This window comes from Mesocricetus auratus, unplaced genomic scaffold (assembly GCF_017639785.1).
Source record: "Mesocricetus auratus isolate SY011 unplaced genomic scaffold, BCM_Maur_2.0 Super-Scaffold_100676, whole genome shotgun sequence".
NCBI classification, from domain to species: Eukaryota; Metazoa; Chordata; class Mammalia; order Rodentia; family Cricetidae; genus Mesocricetus; species Mesocricetus auratus.
In genome coordinates this window covers 5136508-5158302 of record NW_024429266.1, presented here as the reverse complement: position 1 = coordinate 5158302, position 21795 = coordinate 5136508, and the positions used below count along the sequence as shown (strand labels likewise).

The 21795-nt window shown below is 40.0% G+C and overlaps 1 protein-coding gene across 2 annotated transcripts in view; it reads right to left on the bottom strand.

The window, feature by feature from the left end:
- Positions 1 to 21795, bottom strand: part of Cenpf (centromere protein F) — a 42939-nt gene that overhangs the window by 10312 nt on the left and 10832 nt on the right. For both annotated transcript variants that reach the window (XM_040738252.1, XM_040738253.1), the window contains exons 8-13: positions 18568 to 18693; positions 17180 to 17308; positions 16315 to 16437; positions 9967 to 10102; positions 4739 to 8106; positions 244 to 3066 (exon numbers count right to left, since the gene is read on the bottom strand). In XM_040738252.1, the coding sequence (XP_040594186.1) occupies positions 244 to 3066; positions 4739 to 8106; positions 9967 to 10102; positions 16315 to 16437; positions 17180 to 17308; positions 18568 to 18693 (6705 nt within the window). The remainder of the gene's footprint in view (positions 1 to 243; positions 3067 to 4738; positions 8107 to 9966; positions 10103 to 16314; positions 16438 to 17179; positions 17309 to 18567; positions 18694 to 21795) is intronic.

Genomic DNA, 21795 nt, shown 5'->3' with positions numbered 1-21795 from the left:
TATTAAGAACCCTGAACAGTATATATCCAACCCAAGATTCCCCTATGTGAGGAGGTCACATCAGAAACCTAATCCAATTTTTAAAAAATAGTCCTTTATAAGCACATCAAAGCAGTCACTGCTGAGTGAACTGACACAATATTCCTGTAGTCAAGACCCTATAATATAAGCACAGTCAGGGAACCATCTCGAAGTCCCTCCCTCCTGACCATACTTCCACAGGGAATAAGTCATGGCACTTACTCTTTGCACAAGTGATACTTTCTCCATCTTCATCAATCCAAGCTCACTTTCTAAACTCTTGTGAGAATTCTGCAGTGCTTCAAAGGTGCGCTGCATGGCACTGTTTTTGGATTGCAGCACTTGGATCTTCTGCTCCAGCTCCACAGTCAGATTTCCCAGTTCTACTTTCTGTTTCTGCCAGAGTTGCTGCTCTCCTTCCAACTTGGACAGTTTACACACAAGCTGCTCTTGATCTTTAAGCTGATCTGCCAGTGTCCTGACCTCTTCCTCCTTCTTCTCTAGTTTCTGTTTGCCATCTTTTATTTCTTGAGTGAGGACATTTACAGAAGACTGCAAAATAATATATTTATTCTTGGTCTCACTAAGGTCCTGCAGTAGCTGGGCCTTGTCAACTTCAAGAGTTTGTACTTGACCACTCAGGGTCTGTTCTTTGGTCTTATAGGCCTCTAGGTCATTGCACAAGGAAATCTTTGTCTCATTTAGCTCTCGTAATTCAGTTTGAAGCTTCTCCATTGTTATTTTGGATTCCTCTTTCATCTGTACCTTTTCTTGTTCTTTTTCTTTTAGTAAGTTTTCAATAGAAGAATTTATTGTTTCTAATTCAGATACTCGCTTTTGCTCCTGTTTTAATTCTTTCGTAAGATTCTCATTTTCTGACCTTGTATTAGTAAGTTCTAACTCCAAATCTTGGATGTTTTGGACCATTCCTTGTATCTCTGATTTTAAAGTCTGTATCTCTGCTTTGGAACTCTCAGCTTTGAGAGTCACATGGTCTTTGTTTGCCTCTGACAGCTGCAATTCTTGTTTAAGGTTCTCAACTCTGTCCTTAAGCATATCTGCATAATGCTTACTTTCCTCCAGTTGTCCGAGAAGGTAATGCTGCTCTTTTTCACCAGCATCTATGCGAGCTTTCAGCTTCTGAATGCTACTTTTCAAGGGATGCACTTCTTCCCTTGCCTGGTCTAGACTCTGTTCTTGGGTCTTCAAGGTTTCCTGGTCATTGCACACAGCTGCTATTTCTTCACTGAGCTCTTGTAACAGTGTTTGAAGCACCAGCACTGCAGATTTAGAGTCTTCTTCCATTTGTACTATTGCCTGCTCCTTTTCTTCCAACAGACTTCTAAAGGAAGAACACAATTCATCCAGTTCTGACACTCGACTCTGCTTCTCTTGTAGTTGCCTGGTCAGATTTTCTCTTTCAGACCTAACCGTGACAAGGTCTAACTCAAAAATGCTCAGGGTTTTGGCCATATCATCCATTTGTGCCTTGAGGGTCTCCACCTCTGCTTTAGCATTCTCAGCATCAAGAATCACCAGCTCATGGTTTTCTTCTGACATTTCCAATTCCCTCTCCAGATTCTCCACTTTATCCTTCAATGAGTCATTTTCACGTTGGCTTTCCTTTAGTTTCTCCTCGGTACTGAAGTGCTTCTTTTCATCTGCCTTGATGCGCACACTCAGTTTCTCAATGCCTCTTCTCAGTTGATGCACCTCCTCCTGAGTTGAGCTCAGTCGCACTGCAAACTCGCCTTTCTCCATGAGTGCCACTTCCAAGGCCTTGGAGACGTTCTGCCTTTCACATTCTATCGCAGTCAGCTTGGCCTGGAAGTTTTGAGACTCCTTGATCAGTGATTCTTTCTCTATATTCAGTTGTCCAATTTGGATTTCTAGTTCACCTACTGCCAAAGATAATCCCTTCGAGTCATTCTGCAAATTCTGCAGCTGCCCTTGGAGATGGGCTTTGTCCTTTGTTAGTTCATTCACAGTAAAGGACAAAGTCTGAAGGAGCTCTGCTTTGTCCTTGACCTCAGCCTCTATCACCTCAATGTGATGGAGGCTTTCACTTTGGTGAGACTCCAGCTCTTCTATTTGCTCTTTCATCTTTTTAGACATCTGGTCCAGTGCTTTTCTTTCTTCTGACACAGTATCTAATTCTCCAGAAAGCCTGTTTCTCTCACTTATGACTACAAATAGTTCTTCTTTAAGGTCAAGAATATCCTTTTGCTTACTTTCAGTGTCTCTTTCTAAGTGCAGCTTCTCTGCTTGAACCACTTTTAAGTCAGCTTCCACAGAGAAGATGATATGCTCAAGATTAGCTTTCTCAGACTGGATCCTGGTCAGCTCCTTTTTCACATCAAGAAACTTTTCCTTCCAATTGTCTTCTATGTTGGCTGCATTGTCTTTAATAGCTTCACTTAACTTATTTGTTCCCGATTCTACGTCAAAAACAAGGTCTTCTCTACTTTCTAGTTCCTGGTTACAAGGAAGGGATTCCAATTTTTCATCTAAGTCAGATTTTTCCTTCTTGAGGTCCTTGACTATTTTTTCCAGTTGCATGCACGTTTCAATCTTGATCTTTAGTTGTACTTCCTGTAAACTGAGTTTTGAACCTGAATCTTTTATTTCATTTAGCAAACTTTCAACTTTTTTGTCCCAGTTGTCTACTACAGGAGGTAATCTTAAATTTTCATCTGATGTGTCTTTCTGCAAATGGAGATTATGGCTAGAACCCTGATCTTCCAGAATATCCATGGGTACCAACACATTAGGACTAGAAAACAATTCAGAAATGCATTCCGAATAGTCCTGGGTTGTATCCTCTGCTGGTGCCTCACAATTGGTCTGTGGGGACTGCTCTTCACACCCCTCTCCTGTGAGCCTGGCTGTCTCAGTCTCAGTGATTAAAGTTTCTAGACAAAGGTCTTGTTGAACATGTTTATCACAAGTCTGATCAGTGTCCTGATTTGGTGTTTTCTCTGTAGTCTCTGAAATAGACACTTCTGATTCTTTTATATCATAACTATCATTTTGGTCCCGAACAGCCTGTAAACATAATGTAAACCAAGAAAGCATTTTATTTTTCAGAAGAACCAAAATGGAATCAGTGGTTTAACTATTACTTTACAGAAACTGCCTATATGGGTGCTGCTATGCATATCCCTCCAAACAGCGTAACTCTCAACACTTCATTCCATCCTGCTCTCTGTCCAGATAGCCATCACAAACATTCAGTGGGTTCTACCCATGTATAAAGCACTGGGTAAGATATTTACCATAAGGATGAACCCTCCCTCCAGGATATTTATTTCAATTATATCTAACATGAAAATTGCATCTTTCTTTTCACAGCTTGCAATGTTTCATGCAGATTAAAGGAGCAGCATTTCTTTGTGATTACCAAATTACGAGACTGACAAACTTCAGGTAAAATGGTGAACATGGTCTTCAGTATTCATGTTCTTTACTAAGAAAAGTAATAAGGGTTTAATGAGCAGATTTTCAGTCCAAAGACCTCATCCTAGTTAGCACTTTCCTGGATAAGGCATGTTTTGTCTCAATTTCATCTACAAAATGGGGTGCTATGATTTTGACCATTTCAACCGCCACCTCATATGACTTATGACGACCTTCACCTCACAGAAGTAGAGTAAGACTCAAACTATACAGCATTAGTACTTAAGATGATCAACTAGAAAAGACAAATCACAAGGAACTAAGTATGAAATAATTTTCTCTAAATAAAGGATTCCATTGCAAACTGCTAGAAAATTAACATTTAAATAATATCTTATATCTCACTTAAGAACTGATGCTATAACATATAAAAGTCTGAAAGGCATAAGACTAAACCACCTTAATACATCACTCAAGTGTTCATAATATTTAATTGTGCCTTATTAATCAGTAAATGTTTATGTGGTGGTTTGAATAGGAATGGTCCCCATAGACTCATATGTTTGAATGCTTGGTCATTAGGGAGTAACACTGCTTGGCAGGGACTGGGTGTGGTCTTGTTGGAGGAAGTATGTCACTGGGGATGGACTTTGGGGTTTCAAATGTTCAAGACAGGCCCAGGAGCTCACTCTCTTCCTGCTGCCTGCCAATCTGGATGAAGAACTCTCAGCTACTTCTCCATGCTTACCACCATGCTGATAATAAACTAAACCTCTCAATTTTAAGTCAGCTCTAATTAAATGCTTTCCTCTGTAAGAGTTGCCATGATCACCGGGCAGTGGTGGTGCACGCCTTTAATCCCAGCACTGGGGAGGCAGAGGCAGGCGGATCTCTGAGTTCGAGGCCGGGCTGGTCCAACAGCCTCCAAAACAATACAGAGAAACCCTGTCTCGTAAACCCCCCCCAAAAAAAAGAGAGGTACCATGATCATGGAGCCTGTTCATAGCAATAGTGACCAAGACAGTATACATTCTAAGACTTCCAACTTTAGACTTTGAAAAACATCTTTAGTGATTTTCCATAAAAGAATATTTAAATCAAATCATGATGAACATTTATTCCTCAAATAAAGTTTCCCTTTTTTTTTTTCTTTTTTTTAGTGCTAGTTGGCTATGGGAAATTTTTGCTAAGTTTTTCATTTATTTCCTGGAACCTCAAGAATACTCCAATCTTAATTTCATATTTATTTCAATCCAGCAAGCATTTACAGTTTAACTAGGCATGCACATAGAGAAACCACATGTTTATCCCTGGTACTTACATTCTCCATGTCAGTGCCAAGCAAAGACCTCGAGCTTAAGTCCAGCTCTTGCAACTGAAGGCGTGCTACCTCAAGCTCAAGGGACAGATTCTTCGTCTGTTGTTTTGCTTCTGCCAACTTGGACTCCATTTCCAAAGTCACGCTTGTCAGTTTCTGCTGCCATTGCTCCTTTTCTGACAAATACTGCTTCCTCAGGCAGTCAAGCTCTTTCCTTTCAGAGCTTAATAACTGCTCAAGTTCTTGAATTTCTTTATTTTTCATAATCCTTTGACTCTTGATTTTCTCTTCTAGATTTTTCAGGGACTGCAAGTACACCTGACATAGGATTTCAAGTTCTTCAACAGTCCTTACAGAGGCAGCAGGAATTTCTTTCTCAGTTAGATTTTCCTCCTCTAGACTGCTATAGGACACGTCATCTACATTACAAGGGTTTGCTAAAGAATTCCCTTCTAAGCTTAGAAGAGATGTGTCTCCAGCTTGTTCTAAAACATCTTTGTACAAAGAAACTTCTCCAAAATTTGTCAGAGTAGGGCTGTTTGTCCCACAGAATGACAGTGACAAAGTATGTCCATCCTCAGCTTCAGGCTTCCTCTCTTTTACCAAGTCATCCTGCAAGTTTCTCAGATTCACTGACAAGACAGAGTTTTCAGCTTTTAATGTGTCAACATAGGAACACAGCTCTGACATCTTAGAGCTCACCTCACAGTGCTGATCATGTAAAATTTTGTGTTCACTTTGTAAACAGGAAAATTTCTCCTGTAACTCAGCAAAATGCACTCGAACTTCTTTGTCTGACAAGGTTATTTGTTCACAGAAATTGCTACTGTCCAAAGGAGTCGTGTTTTGTTTATCAAGCAATACATCTGACACATCTTTCATTAGCTCACTCTGAGGAAGAACACCTTCATGGTTTAGGATTTTCACTTCGTTCACTAGCTTATCAACCTCTGCTGCCATTTTACTAGTTGCTGTGATACACTCTGATCTTGAGTCATTCAGCTCAGACTGTAGTTGTAACTTTTCAACCTTCAATATTTCACACATTTTCCCTAGCTCAGTCAGTTCATTCAATGCTGTCTGTAGAGAACACTGCAAGTGCGCATTCTCATTTTGACTTGTTGACAACTCATGGAGCACTGATACATACTTTTCTTCTGCTTCTATTTCACAGTCTTGAAGGCCAATTCTTTCACGTGGCTGAGTATCCCGTGAACTCACAGTTCCTAGCTCTCCTCTAATTGTCTGTAATTCCTGATGCAGGGTTTTTTTCTCCTCCTCACTTTGGTCAAGCTTTACTTCCATAACTCTAATCAAAGCTTCTAGTTGTACCAACTGTGCTTTGTAATTGTCTGGAGAAATGTCTTTAGTGTCAATATCCATCTGATACTGGGAATTACACTTATTTGTCTCATCTTCTGTAGCTTTTACAGAGTTCTCAACTGATTCTACTTCAAGATGATAATGCTCATGTTTAATCTGAGTTAACTGCATTAGTTGCTCATTCTCATGTAAGTTAACTTCCTTTTCCTTCCTATTCTGCTCTTCCTTTAAAGTCAAGCTCTCTTGCCTCAAGCCATCAGTCTCACTCTTAGAATAGTTTTTGGTGTCTGTAATCTTAGATCTCGTAGTTTGTTGTTCTATCTCCAACTTCAGTATCAATTTCCTGTTTTGTTCTTCGCTGAAAGCTAATTTTGTTAAAATTTCTTGCTGTTCCTTTGCAAATGCTTCCTTTAACTGCTCCAGTTCATTTTTCCTATTCTCACAAGCAGCAGTGCATTCACTGAGCAAGCATTCTAACTTAGCATTGTTTTCTTGCGCTGTTTTGTAGTTACCCCTGAGATCTTCCAACACAGTTTCTGTTTCTTCACATCGTTGTAATAACAGATGTCTTTCTTGCTTATACTGATCAGACAACTCTGAAATGCTTCTCTCTTGTTCTGCTATACAGCTTGAAATCTCCTCATGTTTTTGGAGTAAATTCATTTTCTCCTGCCATAAGGCCTCATTAACTTCCTTGAGAGCCCCATTTGCTTGAGTTAGCTCTTCAATGTCTTTTTTGCTTAAAGAGATGATGTCACTCATTTCCTTCTTCTCTGAGCTCAAGGTTTCAGACAAAAGTTGTAGCTCCTTCAAAGTGTCTTCAAGAAGGCAGTTACTGTTCTTTAATTCTTGAATCTCTGTTTGTTCAGCTTCTAATTTTTGTTTCAAAAGTTGCAACTCTTTTTCCTTACTCTCAAGGGTTGCTAAAGTTTCAGCAACAATATTCTGATGAACTGCAGAGTCTTCCTGTAATTTACCAATTCGTTGGTTTGTTTCATTCACAAAATTCTGATGAATCTGTTCTGCTTTAATGAGGTTTTCTTCTATTTCTTTTTTGATTTGTAGCAACTCTTCACACTGCTTTTGCAGATCTGAGTTCATCTGGTTTTGAGACTCCAGGGAACTTTCAAGTGAAGTAACTCTATTTTGTAAGACAGATAGATTTTCTGAAGTTTGGTCCCCATCTACAAAGCAGTCACTCCTTTCTGAATACATGCTTCCTTGTTCCCCCATTAGATTTGCAAAGGAATCACTCACTGTAGGCTGCTTTTCAAAAGCCAAAGAACGTCTCTGATTATCCTCATTTGTCACTGGAGCACCTGTGGACTTGAGCAAACCCTTCAGTGTTTCATATTCTGTACGCAAGCCTTGGTACTGCTCCTCTTTGGTCACTACTTCACTTGACAGCAACTGAAGCTTACATTCCAAATCTCCGACTTGCCCAGTGAGCTCATTAGCTTTCAAGCACATATTTTCTATTTCCTTCTGATGCTTCTGATCTGAGAACTCAGCTTTCTGCTGCAGTTCCAAGTAGGCTTCTTTTTGTGTCTCGATCTCTACGATCTTGCTGTCTATCATACTATGAAGGTTTCTAATCTCCACATTAAGGTTTTCTCTTTCCATCTCCAGTGTTCTTACTCTTTCACTATAGTCATGATTTTGTATTTGTTGTGCCCTGAGACTGGCTTCTAAGTGGTTGATTTTACTCTGCAAGTTTTCTTTTTCTGATTCTACCTGATTTATAAGTTTTTCATTTTCACTTTTCCAACAAGAAAACTGAGTTTTCTCTTCTTTCAACTCTTCACACTCCTTCTTTTTTAACTCCAAAGCACTAAGCAAAGCTTCAAACTCCTTCTCTATTTTGTTTAACTTATCATTCAGTTGTTCAATGTGATGCTCCCTTTTCTTCAACAGGTCTTGTGAACAGTCTCTCTGCCCTTCCAGATCAGCTAAGGCAAGTTTTAATTTCTCTAAAGTTAGTGAGTTCTCTTGCTGATGTAGTTTTTCCTGGAGCTCTCTTAACATGATTTCCTGAGAGGTATTCTTAGCTAGTAAAACAAACAAATGAACACAAAGTTATCAGTGTTTATAACAAATACATATTTCATCAGAACCTTATACTCTAGCATCAGGGTGTAATTCAGTGGGAAAGAAGTTGCCTATCATGTCTATGGCTTCTAAAATTTTAAACTCTAAATTAAAAAAGAAAATAAAAGCAATGAAATTAATACTCTCAAGTTCTGTAAAACTTGGCACTAATGTTGGTGTCCTTGAAAATAGTTCACTTCATAACCTTATGACCTAAGTTTATATAAAGACAGAGAAAAAAATAGCCATTTTAGTATAGTTAATATATCTGATAATCTCTTGGATAGCTTAATAAAAATGAGTATAAAGAACAGAGAAGTTTATAAAGTATTTGGAATATTTTTATTTTTAAATGTATGTTATCCAGACAGTGGTGGCACACACCTTTAATCCCAGCACTCGGGAGGCAGGGACAGGCAGATCTCTGTGAGTTCGAGACCAGCCTGGTCTACAGAGAGAGTTCCAGGACAGCCTCCAAAGCCACAGAGAAACCTTGTCTCAAACCCTCCTCTCAAAAAAAAAAAAAAAAAAAGAAAAAATGTATGTTGTTCATGAGCAAGAATATCACCCATATTTCAATCCCTCCTTAGTAAGTGTATTGAGAAGAGTTGAGATTCATCTGTAAGCTCTTATCACTATCTTATTTTTGTCCTATTGACAATGGCAATATTTTCACCTAGCAGTAACAAAAAGACCTGGTGGAAAGAGGGAATAATTGAAAGCCTCTATGGCAAATAATATAGTATGTAATGAAATACAATATTAAATGAAAAACTTACATTTCTAATCCATTATTTTCAAACCTACCCAATGAGAGTTAAAGAATGTGGAACAGCACCCCAAAGGCATTATTAGTCTACTTTGCATTTGAGGGCCTCAAACAATGACACTTTTGATCAACCCTGGAAAATGACCCAGTCGTAATGAATTCTTATAGTTCTCCTTTGGAGAGCTAAAGACTGGTGTTCTACCAGCTGCCACAGGGAAAAGAAAGCAGTCTCAGGGATTCAGTTCTAGAGACATAAGGAACTGAGGCAGGAGTTCTGTTTGAGCAGCACCTGGAACCAAACCCAGTCTAAACAAACAAAAGGAGAATGAACATGAAACAAAACATAGAAGTGTCACACACATTCAGGTCAAGAGGTTATATAAATTCTTCATATGCAAATATCAATAAAATGTTACATGAAAAGATATGCTAAAAATAAATATGCAACAAATGATGGATTCATTTGCTGTATACAACATTAATTCTTTGGCTGTAAACCTAGGAAATAAGGTAATTTAGTCAAGTAAATTATCAAAATATAATGGCCATTAAGGGACTGGAACACATACATTTAATGTAGGGTTTACAGCACTCTAGGGTAAGTTCGCACTGCCAATATAGTATTGTGTAGCAATGGTTGTCCTTCTGGTTTTAAAGTAGTGAGAACCAGGCATTTTGGAACTCAATGTGCTCCAATTTTTAAAAGTTCAACTATCACGCTGGAAACTGGGCAGTAAAAAGAAAACTTTATCAACTGCAGGGACATTTTTGGGTGAATACAGAAAAGGACACAGGTTCTTCCACTGGGCTAATACCAATCTTTCCTAGTAGGAAGAAGACTTAATAGAATTCTAGAGTGAGATGGCTCAATGGGTAAAGATTCTTGGTGCCTAGCCTGATGACCTAAGAATTGAAACCTAAGAGTTATATGGTGAAAGGAAGAATTCTTTCATCAAACTGCCCTCTGATACATGCACAGACACACACCACAGCTCATGCACACATAGACACACAAAATAGATATGCAAAAAAAAAAAGGTACAGAACTCACCTCTCATGTCCTCTGCAAAATTCTGGCTCTGGCTTAAACATACTTTGACTTTACCAAGTTCGTCCTCCAGGTGGCAGACTTCTCTGGCCCTTTGCTCATACTGATTCCTAATGAGACTGTTTTCCTTCTTCATTTCCTAAAAATACATTTAGCTTGTTTTAATCTAAACAAATGTTTAAGCAAGTCACAACTTCTCCCTTAATAAAGGTCCTTCATAGTCATCAATGAACTTTCCCTCCCAGTCTAATAATTATGCTTTTAAAAAATCAACTTACATCATAAAAGCAGATCCCAAACATAAGAATTATCTTATACCTTCAGGAATGTTTCTTCAAACTTTCTGGTTGCTAAAGGGTTAGCTAAGAAAAAGCCTATTTTCTTAGTTTTGCAGTTCCTATCAAACCAGATTAGTCAAACTATCTTTGCAAAGAAGAGAATGTGATACTAAATCATAATGTTCCAAGATCAAATTTTTGTTTTTCACTGCAAAACCAGTTAAAAGTATACTATCTTAAAAGGGTACTTATAGATGAAATTTCCTTCAATAAATGTTTTCATCAAAAAATTTACAATGGCCATGTATGTATACTGGAATATATACTATGAAAAACACATATATAAACAAGAGTCTCTACCTTCAGCAGGATTACCCTCCATAGTGTAAGGTGTGGTCCTACTTACTCAATACACATCTACCAGAGCTAACTATTAGAAAGTTGCTAAGTAATCCATATGGTACCACAAGTTAGCACAGAATCATCCTGGATAGAGGAACCTGAACATTCACAGGTTCCTTGGATTAATAATTAAATATGCATCCACACAGGGATGGGTAGCAAACACAGATACATAAAAGTACAGTTTCATTCCACTATGTTGAGAAATCATGATGGAAACCATGCAAATGTAGACACCAAATGGAAACACTACTGTTACTCAACAAGCTAAGACTGATACAACATAGAGTAAAAACATTCTAGTCACACTGAAACTTGTTTCCTTTAATTTTTTAAATTATTATTATCTTTATTAGTGTGTGTACTTGTGTGCATACACTAAGGAGGCAGGACATGCTATGGCACATATGTGGGCAACAGAGGACAACTTAGGGTAGTCAGCTCTCTTTTTCTAGATGGAACTGAGGTCTTCAGGTTTGGCACGCTGAGCTAAGTAGATGTATTCACTGAGCCATCTCTCCAGCCCTTTTGTTTTGGATACAGAGTCTCATTCTGTAGACCAAGCAACCTTCATACTCAAAAGATCTGCCTGCTTCTGCCTGGGAACACTGGGAAGGCCCTTGAAATTTTTACTAAATTTTTACAGCTTGAATTTACCTCCACCTCTATTATATCCTTCCCTCAGGAACTGGCATATCACCACAAACTAAGAACTAAGTATCTCACATTTCGAAAATACCCTTCTGAGAAGTAAGAAGACATTTTTTGAATCTTAAAGGAACAATTAAGACCCATCCTTCAAAACCCTACTGCACAGTTAGAAAACAGATGGCCCTGGCGATGCTATGCTGGAAGGCTGCCTTCAATTATCAGTCTGGTTACTACCAGCAGATGGGTACCCATGTAACAAAGCCAAATTCAAGAAGAGTGAGAATCTGGCTACTAGAAAGTACTTGAAAACTTGCTGGCAGCTGCTGTGTTCATGTATATACATTCATTTCATCATTAAAATGAGACAGAGCCTGTTGTCAGTATTGCACTCCTGTCTACTGTGTTCTGATCCTGTCTTGCTTACACTAGGAAACTGGCTATTAAATTAAGGTATCAATGAGAACTAAAGAGCAGCTGCAATAGACCAAGACTGAAGGGTTAACCTGCATACAGGTTAGTACTCAAGCCTGCAAGGAAAATCATCAAGGTCAAACAATGTAACTGATTAAAATTAGCATTAATATACAGAAATATAATCACTTGTTTATTCTTCAGGCTGAGGATAATCACCCATCTAATGAGACTACAGATGTGAAAGATAGAAAACTTGAAGCATTTTGACAAGTATAATGGGGCATTGTTATTAGTATTTCTTCCCCAAATATAACAGTTGCAAGATTAGAGGTGACTTACTATTTTTACAATTTACAAATATTCTTAGTCAAAAAACAAACAAAATCAAATTAAATCATGGCCTTGATAAAGATGCTGGGAAGACAGTATATTATAAACTGAGAGCACCTCCACAGGGAAGGGGATTGGGGGGGTGGACAGAGTAGGTATCACAAAGGAGAGGAGTTGTTGTAATGTCTGCATGCCTGTTAGCCTCTCTGTGTCTTAGTCCATAACTGCAGACATTTGAGAAAACAGCAAGCTCAATGATTAGAGTGCCTTTCACCATTTTGGCATTAACTTTGTAAATATTTGTTCCTTAACGAAGGAATACTCAGCCAATCCTGGGACCCAGCAGGCTTATAATGCTATGGCTGAGACCAACCCAAGAATTTTAACAGGCCAGAATTTAGAAAATAAACATCTGAAAATGGATGCACAGGCTGCCATCCATCAGCAATTAGTTTTCCATGAGGCTACAGCCACTTAAGTCTTGATTGGGTAGCTCATTAGCAACAATGAGTTAAGCATACAAGGATATATTCTCCTAGGCATCTCTTGTGTCCTCACATGATTTGCAAAATTGGGCACTACTTTGGAAAAGCACAGCAATCTCCGTAAGCACAGCCAGCACTGAGCTTAGCAAGCAATCCCACCCAGAGCAGCTTTGCTTTAGGAGCAGCAGGGGAAGCATCATTTCCTAGGGCCAGACAAAACAAACTGCTGTTAGTGTGTGGCATTTCATGATCCCATCCATGAGCACAGCTTAATATGTCCCCTGCTGGGTGAGAGCTGTCTATCTGGGTATAGGATGGATGCAGCGGATATGCTTTCTCTCTTCTACACTGTCATTCTTGCCTGCCAGACCACATTCCTTAGACCTAATACGATACAGGTCCCTATGCCTAGAAAGGTCCCCAAGCAAGTGTTTCATCATCCTGCCTGTCAATGATGGCATTTTACCACCAAACCCCAGTGTGATTGAGGCTGGCACTTGAAGCAGGGTAAGCAGCTTATCTACGCCCCCCACCCACATCACTTTGATACTAAATGCTAACTTTACCCTTGATTGGGTCATTAAATCACATTTCCAGCGCTGATAATTTCTAATTTCAAGAAGTATATTAGTTTACTAAACACAGTCAAGGAAAATTTCAGTACAACAGTCACATCATTTCAGCATCCAAAACCTCTAAGCATGTTGAACTTGTTTGTGCTTACTTATTAGATACAGAGAGACACCAGATAACTAAACTGGCAATTTTTTAAAATATGAAAACTGTCAAACGCACTGTGTTTTGGTCATCACCCTTCTGTGCCTGACATGAGACCACAAATAATTCTAACATCAAAGGTCATTAACATTTATGAAACAAAAACAAGCAGGTGGACTTCCATGATTTGCTAGACACTTACATACTGGGCACCAGGCCAAATACTTTATATGCAATATTGGAGTTAATCATGAATACAGTCTTGAAAGGAAAGGATATTATTTGCATCTGTACACAGACTAGAAAGGTATCATCCCAAGGTAACAAGTAGATGGGTAACCCAATAGTGTACGTGAAGATTGCTCCCACTAGAGCCATTGCCACTGTAATCCCCAAGCTACATCAGCACTTTGACAAGTCACTTCTCTGGTCTTTGAACCACAGTTCAAAGTACAAGAGAAGCCCTTTCAACTCCTACTGTTATCCCCAGAAGACGACTTACAGGCAAACATGAACATAAATTAAGATGAATGGTAAATTCATACGTAGGCCCTGTCCTGAGCACTTTCCACACATGACTATCTTCATTTGAACATGGGTAGGCAGAACAACCTGGAATCAGAGATAGCACTACAGCCAAACTCCATGGAGATAATCAGTTTTCAGAAACATCTGTAAGACAATGTCCAGCCTATTAAAATGCCCTAGCAAGTCATATTAAAAGGTGTTTAGACTCTGAACCAGATGATAGTTCTAGAAAATGTTTCCACAGGCAGCCAGTCGAGTCGCAGGAGAGTTCCTGGCTAAAAGGGAAGCTCACAGAGGGAAGAGCTCCATGCCAGTCTGCCTGTGGAAATGTTAGCAGAAGCATCTGTTGGTTGGTCCCCACTGGCCAAAAGGCAAACATTTGTTTTGCTGCAATAAACACACACTGGAAATGTTTGCAGATGAACCCATCACAGGATCTGACTGAATGGCTTCCACTTGGGGAGCAGGAGTTGAACGCCCCACCCAAACTCCAGCAGTGCTCCTTCTTTGTTGCTGGCTGCTTTAGTAACTTCCTCTTTGCTATGACAGGTGTTCTCATTTACAGTGAAATGCCATGGGGGCAAACATATTTAGACTTTATCACCTAGATAAGGCACTGTTGTTATGAGCAAAACTGTTTTTCTTTCACCGTTAGCAGGCTAAAAGTGATGACAAAACAGTTCGATGATTGGGGGGGAAACCTTTTCGTCCTGTAGTATCCGAGAAGATACCTACTGATCTTCTGTTGTTCTCTGTTCATTTCTGGCTCTATTCAAATCATTGTTGTCCATTAGCTGTTCCCAAATGCTTCTTAATTAAGGCCTTTAAAACAAACCCCAGGCCACCAAGGAAGTTCAGAAGTCAAACTGACATGTGTAGGAATAAGACCCTCACAACACTCCCAAAGCCATGTCACTTCCTCATCCACTGAGTAGCAGAACAGGAATCTACAAGAAACACGGACCAGGCCGCACAGGGGATCCTAAGACCAATACTCACTTTAAAAGAGTAACACCATTCATGATTGCATGATTTTGTTTATTTATTTGTTTATTTTAGCAGTGACAAGAGAGTGAACTAAGGTCATTTCTAATTCTAAATTAACCTTTCAAAAAGGGATTTAGGTCCCCGCACTGAAGAAACAAGGCAGGCTCCAAACTAGCTTAGACTCATACAACAAAAAGCAAGTATGCATGCCAGCACAGGCCTGTAATCCCAGCACTTGAGAGGAAGGGCAGCGAGGTCAGGAACTTAAGGCCTAACTTAGCCACTTTGGTTTGGGCCACCATAGGCAACAGTGAGACTCTACCTCAAAAATAAATAAAAAGCTGGGCATTGGTGGCACACACCTTTAATCCCAGCACTGGGGAGGCAGAGGCAGGCAGATCTTGTGAGTTCGAGACCAGCCTGGTCTACAAGAACTAGTTCCAGGACAGCCTCCAAAGCCACAGAGAAACCCTACCTCAAAAAACAAAAAGACAAAAATAAATAAAAGAAATGACTAAACAAATGAAGAAGCAAAAGGGACCTATCAAGAGGTCTAAAATAATCTTTAAATCAGTGGTTCTCAATCTTCCTAATGCTGCAGTCCTTTAACACAGTTCTTCATGATGTGGTGACTCCCAACCATAAAAATATTTTGTTGCTACTTCATAACTGCAATTGTGCTACTGCTATTAATCAAAACATAACTAATATGCAAGGTATGTGATGAATAGGTCATTTGACTCTAAAGGGGTTACACAACCCCCTGGTTGAGAACCACTGCTTCGAAACTTGATTTTATAGGGGCTGGAGAGATGGCTCAGAGGTTTTAAGAGCAGTGGCTACTGCTCTTTCAGAGAACCCAGAGGATCACAACTGTCTGTAACTCCAGTTCTAGAAACATCGGATACCTTCTCTTTTCTTGCCTCTGTGGACACCAAGCATACATGTGGTGCACAGACATAAAAACATACAATACATATCCATACAGTAAAAATTTCTAATTTTGTTTATAGCTGGGCAGTGGTGGTGGCGCACATCTTTAATCCCAACACTCGGAAGGCAGAGGCTGGCGGATCTCTGTGAGCTCGAGGCCAGCATGGTCTACAGAGCGAGTTCTAGAACAGCCACAGCTCTTATGAAAAAACCAAAAAAAAAAAAAAAGCATGAGTAATCATTTCAAAGTAAAATGGGAAAACACGGACATAGTCTATATACATAAAAACACTTTTACATTAATGTCTTGAAAAGAAAAAATAGAAATATGTATGGTACTAATAAACCACTGACAAAGGATACAGAGCCCATTTTTTTTGGATCAGGGAAATGACTCATGACTCAGTGTGCAAAGGTACTTGCTGGCAAACCTGCTACTGTAAGTTTGACCCTAAGGACCCACATAAAGGTGGAAGAACAAACAAGTACTCTAACCTCCATGAGCATGACGTGACACACATGTCCATTTATGCGCGTGCACACACATCTTTTTTAAAGAAAGACATTGTTTTACTGTCAGACTGCCTCCTGTGTGGCTTTGTTCCTTGACCCTCCTGCTCACATACCTCGGTGCTTCTCCTCAGCTCATTCTCTGTGCTCTGACTCTCCTTAAGGGCTTGTTCTGTTTTGTTGTGCTTTTGCCTAAATTCTTCTAAACTCCTTTCTAATTGCTGCTTCACTAAGGTGACCTAAAACAGAGAAAAAAACAACAAAATTCAGTATTTATGTTCTCTGCAAATAATAACTATTGTTAGAGAATAACAAAAATAAGCCAGCTGGTAACTGTCCATGTTTCAACTATCGGGGGAAGAAACCACCTTGGAAAACCCTCATTGTCATATATCCCATGATGACCAGAATATCAGAGATTTCCACTTATATTCAGATCTGAAAACCTAACCCATTTCACCCCTTTTCTGAGAAAACTGAGCAATAAAGGTTGTTTTCCACTTTAAAAGGTAGCTAAGGACATTTAACAAGAGACACATACTTAGACTGACTCCCTTATCAAGAATACCAAACAGTTGGAATGGAGAGATGGCTCAGCCATTAAGGGCTAGGCTCACAACCAAAAGTACAAGACGAAAAAGTGGATCGCAAGGACACTGGAAAAAAAAAAACAGCAATTTCAGAGCCTGGGGAGAGCAAGAGGAAGGGAAGGACAGCTCTCAGTTTCTAGTTTGGTATGTTATTGCTCAGTACATATAGACAATTATGTTCTGAACAAATGCTGGAACAAATGACTTTGCAAATTTTCACCATAAAGAATGACAAATATTTAAGAAGACACACAATTAACCTGAAGTAATACATTTTTCAAAAAGCATGTATCAAGCATCACATTTTCTCTGCTTTTAACAATCAGTTAAAACAAAATCTAGGTCAACTTAAGTATAGAAGGAGCATATGTGAGAAAGTTCAGGGTCCTACCCTCTCCTGTTCCACCTGGAGGACACTGAGCGCATGCTTGGCTTGCTGTAACTCCTGCGTAAGTCTGGTTTTCATCTGAGTGTACTCTTGGTCCAGAGCTTGGAAAGATCGATGCTGTCGGGACAGCTCCTGAAAATCAAAACATCAGATCAAACAATCATTAACAAAGGAGATTCTAGAAGCAGGCACAAGCATCCTAACAGGCAATGCTATAAGAAAAATGAGAGCCAACAGGGAGCCATGCTAACCACCTATTGAATGCCAAATACAATCACCCTGAACATTGGTCCTGATAATCAAATCCAAGTCTCAGAGGGAAAGGTCAGAATCACCAGGTGACCAATTGAAAGCCAGCTAATTTCCACCTCGTCTCCTATCTTGGTTGTCTCAATTTTCAAGAATGAAGGGAAGGAAAGAATAGTCAAGCAGCAATCAACACAATTCAGCACAGAAACACACCAATGCTTGCCATTCAAGTATGAGTGCCAGAGTACGGAGCCAGAGCCCCGGAAAAGCCAGGCAGGTGTGCAGCCACCTTCACTGTCAGCACTCAGGAGGCAGAGAAGAGGATCCCCAGGGCAAGCTGGTTAGCAAGAGCAGTAGATCATCCAGCTCTGGTTTCAACTGAGAAACCCTGCCTCCAAAAATAAAGTGGAGAGCAGGGAAGACATCCTGCATCAGTGTCAAGCATCTTCACCCATGCCCATGTATGTGCCTCTGCACTCACATGTGCCCATACACATAATGACCACGTGATTAAAAATGCATAGAGCATAGGAACTGGACATGGTGATACACACACCCCTAACCCAAACTCAGGCAGTGGATATGAAAGGATCATGAGTTCAAGGAGCCTAGGCTAAATGAGCTCATGTTCAAAAGAAGGGGAAAAAACAAAAGAAAATGGGCTTAACTAATCAGTCATATATACTTTCAATGGTCTTCATTTGAAAGAACAGAAATAAGTGCTGCTAGCTGACTGACAACTAGGGGGATACATACACACACTGACAAAATACCTGCCAGCCCACCTTTGGGTCCCTGACCACCTCAAATACCTTATTAGGTAATTAACCAACTCACAGCCTGAAAAGACAACTGAGAAGCAAGGCAATCCTCCTCACCGTGGATCCAGAGTTCAAAAATGCTCCTTCTCCTACTCAACATCAAATCTCAACCCAAAAAGAAAACCAACCCCAAGAGCATCCTTGTTAATTACAAAGTGAATAATGGAAAGGTACAAAAATGCAGGTTTGAGGGAAAATGCAGGGGTTTTGTGTTCAAAAAGCATGCCTGCTCCATAATGTCCTCAGTCATAGTAAGTAGTCTTTCTTCCACATGGCACAGGTCTTTCTCAAGAAAGTCCTCTATGAACCCATTCACCTCACCTCCTGAAACTCCTTTTCCTTCTCCTTAATCTTCTGCTCCAGAGAACATTTGGCACTCTCTGCATTCTGTCGCTGACAACTCAACTCCTCCGTCAAATTCTTTAGCTTTTGTTCCAAGGCAGTACACTGATAAGAGATACAAATGTTCCATATAAAACAAGTTACGCAAAGAAAGAAGTCAAATTTTGTGTTTTAAGAAATTTTAGTCCAGGCCAGTATGATGATCCATACCTTGAAACCCAGCACTGAGGAGGCAGAAGCAGGCAGATCTGAGTTCAGGGTCAGTATGGTCTACTTTGTTAGTTCTAGACCAGCCAGAACTGCACAGTAAGGCACCATTTCAAAAAACAAAAACAAAACCAAAAAAAAAAAAAAGCAGTCCCTAAAGTCTATTTCATGTTTGCCATTGTTTTGATCTCTTTATTTCATTTAAAAAGTCAGGTTTAAAGCCAGGCAGTGGGGGCACACGCCTTTAATCCCAGCACTCAGGATGCAGAGGCAGGCGGATCTCTGTGAGTTCGAGGCCAACCTGGTCTACAGAGCAAGTTCCAGGACAGGCTCCAAAGTGAGAAACCCTGTCTGGAGAAAAGAAAAGAAAAGAAAAGAGGAGGGGAGGGGAGGGGAGGGGAGGGGAGGAGAGGGAGGGAGGGGAGGGAGGGGAGGGGAGGAGAGGAGAGGGGAGGGAGGAGAGGAGAGGAGAGAAGAGAAGAGAGGAGAGGAAGAGAAGAGAAGAGAGGAGAGGAAGAGAAGAGAAGAGAAGAAAAGAAAAGAAAAGAAAAGAGAAAAGAAAAGAAAAGGAAAGGAAAGGAAAGGAAAGGAAAGGAAAAAGGAAAGGAAAGGAAAAAGGAAAAAGGAAAGGAAAGGAAAGGAAAAAGGAAAGGAAAGGAAAGAAAAAGCCAGGCTTATATCATTATCTTAATCCTGAAGTCACTATAATCTATCAGTAAATATGAACAGACTACCACGGAAACAGCACAGGGATGTTAAGCATCAGTACATTTCTAAAATACTTGCCCTGGCCGGGCGTTGGTGGCGCACGCCTTTAATCCCAGCACTCGGGAGGCAGAGGCAGGCGGATCTCTGTGAGTTCGAGGCCAGCCTGGTCTACAAGAGCTAGTTCCAGGACAGCCTCCAAAGCCACAAAGAAACCCTGTCTCGAAAAAACCAAAAAAATAAATAAATAAATAAATAAAATAAAATACTTGCCCTGGGAAAGGGAGAGAGTGGTCTCAGAATGTAACAACATCACTTCATGGCAAGCATGAGGCCTGAGAGAGCCGAGCAGGTCAAAGCACTTGCCATACAAGGCTGACAGTCTGACTTCAATCCCAGAACTCTCACGAAGAGCTGAACGGGATGGTTTGCATCTGTCAGCCCAGGGATCCCATGGCAAGATGGAGATGGAGACATGAGAGGTGTCCAGAAACTCTTGGTTCAGACATGCTCAAAGTTGCCCTGACCTCCTTCACATACAACAGCAGTAAGTAAACAAGGTAGTGAGACTGACACAGTCATTTATGAGCTAGAGAATAACTAGAGCATTATCAAAGTATCTCCTCCTCATCAAAGTATCTTGTAAGCATAGTAGAGACAGAGATAGTTTTGAGTCAGGGTCTAAGTAAGTAGCCCTGGCTGGCCTGAAACTTACAACCTTGACCAAAGTGGCCTCAAACTCAGGATCTGCCATCCTCTACCTTTCTGGTGCTGGGTTAAAGGCAGGCACCACCATGCCCAGTCCATAATGAATTTTTGTTTAAAAAATGTTAGATATTAAACAACTTCTTTCCATAATACTCCCATTACACCATTACATTTCTGGACATTCACAGAATCCCAGAAAACTTACAGCTGTTTTTAAATTATGCTCTCAGAAGCAACAGAAGGAATATGCTGTTGCTTTCTTACATATATATACACACACACACATATATATATACACATATATATACACATACACAGACACACAGAGTTATCTGCTAATTTTAAAATATTAATTACATGAAAAATTAGGGTATTTTCCTAAGTTAAATTTAAACAAAATTGTTTTAGTCCTTCAAGTGGTGAGATTCACTGCAGATCTTGAAGCCATTCCTTTAGTTCAAATCCTTCAAATGGTTGACTCCCAAAAACAATACTTAAGAAGTAATAAAGTTTTGTGGGGGCTGGAGAGATGGCTCAGAAGTTAAGAGCACTGACCAGTCTTCCAGAGGTTGCAAATTAAATTCCCAGTACCTTCATAGCAGCTCACAATGGTCTGTAACTACAGTTCCAGGGGATCTTGACACCCTCACATAGACATACATGCAGACAAAACACAATGTATATAAAATAAGTATATCATTGAAAAAAAAGCTTTATATTAATAGGGAAGGGTTCTCCACTCTGAGAGATGCCTCAATTTAGTAAATTTCAATAATTTTTCTCTGAAATTCTTCCTGTACGTGTATGTGTATGCACATGGTGTGCACGTGTGTATGAAGGTACACATTTGCAAGAGGTGTCTTCCTCAATGGTTCTCCACCTAGGCAGAATGTCTCAATGACACTGACAATGTCACCAATTCGGCTAAATTGCCTAGCCAGCCAACACCAGAGATCCTCCTGTCTCTGCCCTGTGCATCCCACCCCACCCCACCCCCAGTGCTAATTACAACAGCATACAGCCATAGCCAGCTACTTTTCACTACCGTGAGGACATACATGATGGAGGAAGCACAGAACATGCACACAGGTCAAAGACAGCTTCTGGGAGTCAGTTTCCTCCTCCTACCATGGGCTCTAGGGATTAAACTCAGGTCGTCAGGTGTCTGCAGGAACTACCTGTTCCTGCTGAGTCAAGTCACAGATCCTATCTGCATATGTACTATGTACACATGTAATTTAAGCATGAGTGTTGAGGACAGACTGAACTCCAGTGCTTAGGCTGTCTGTTCAGCCATCCATAGTCTAATTTAGAATCTGAGAATACAGAAGAAAACTCTTTACAATATCTGCTGGAAGACAAAATGTTGATTATTAACTAACCAAAGATGAACAGTTCCAAACTGGTCAACGGTGACCAAATAGATGATTTTGGAAAAACTGTTAATAAGAGAGCCTGAGCTGTACACAGTGCACATACCTGTAGTCTCAGCATTCAGAAGGCTGAGACGGGAAAATCATCAGTTTGAAGTCAGTATGATCTACATGGAGAAACACTTGCTAAACAAAAATAAAATTAACTGCTTCA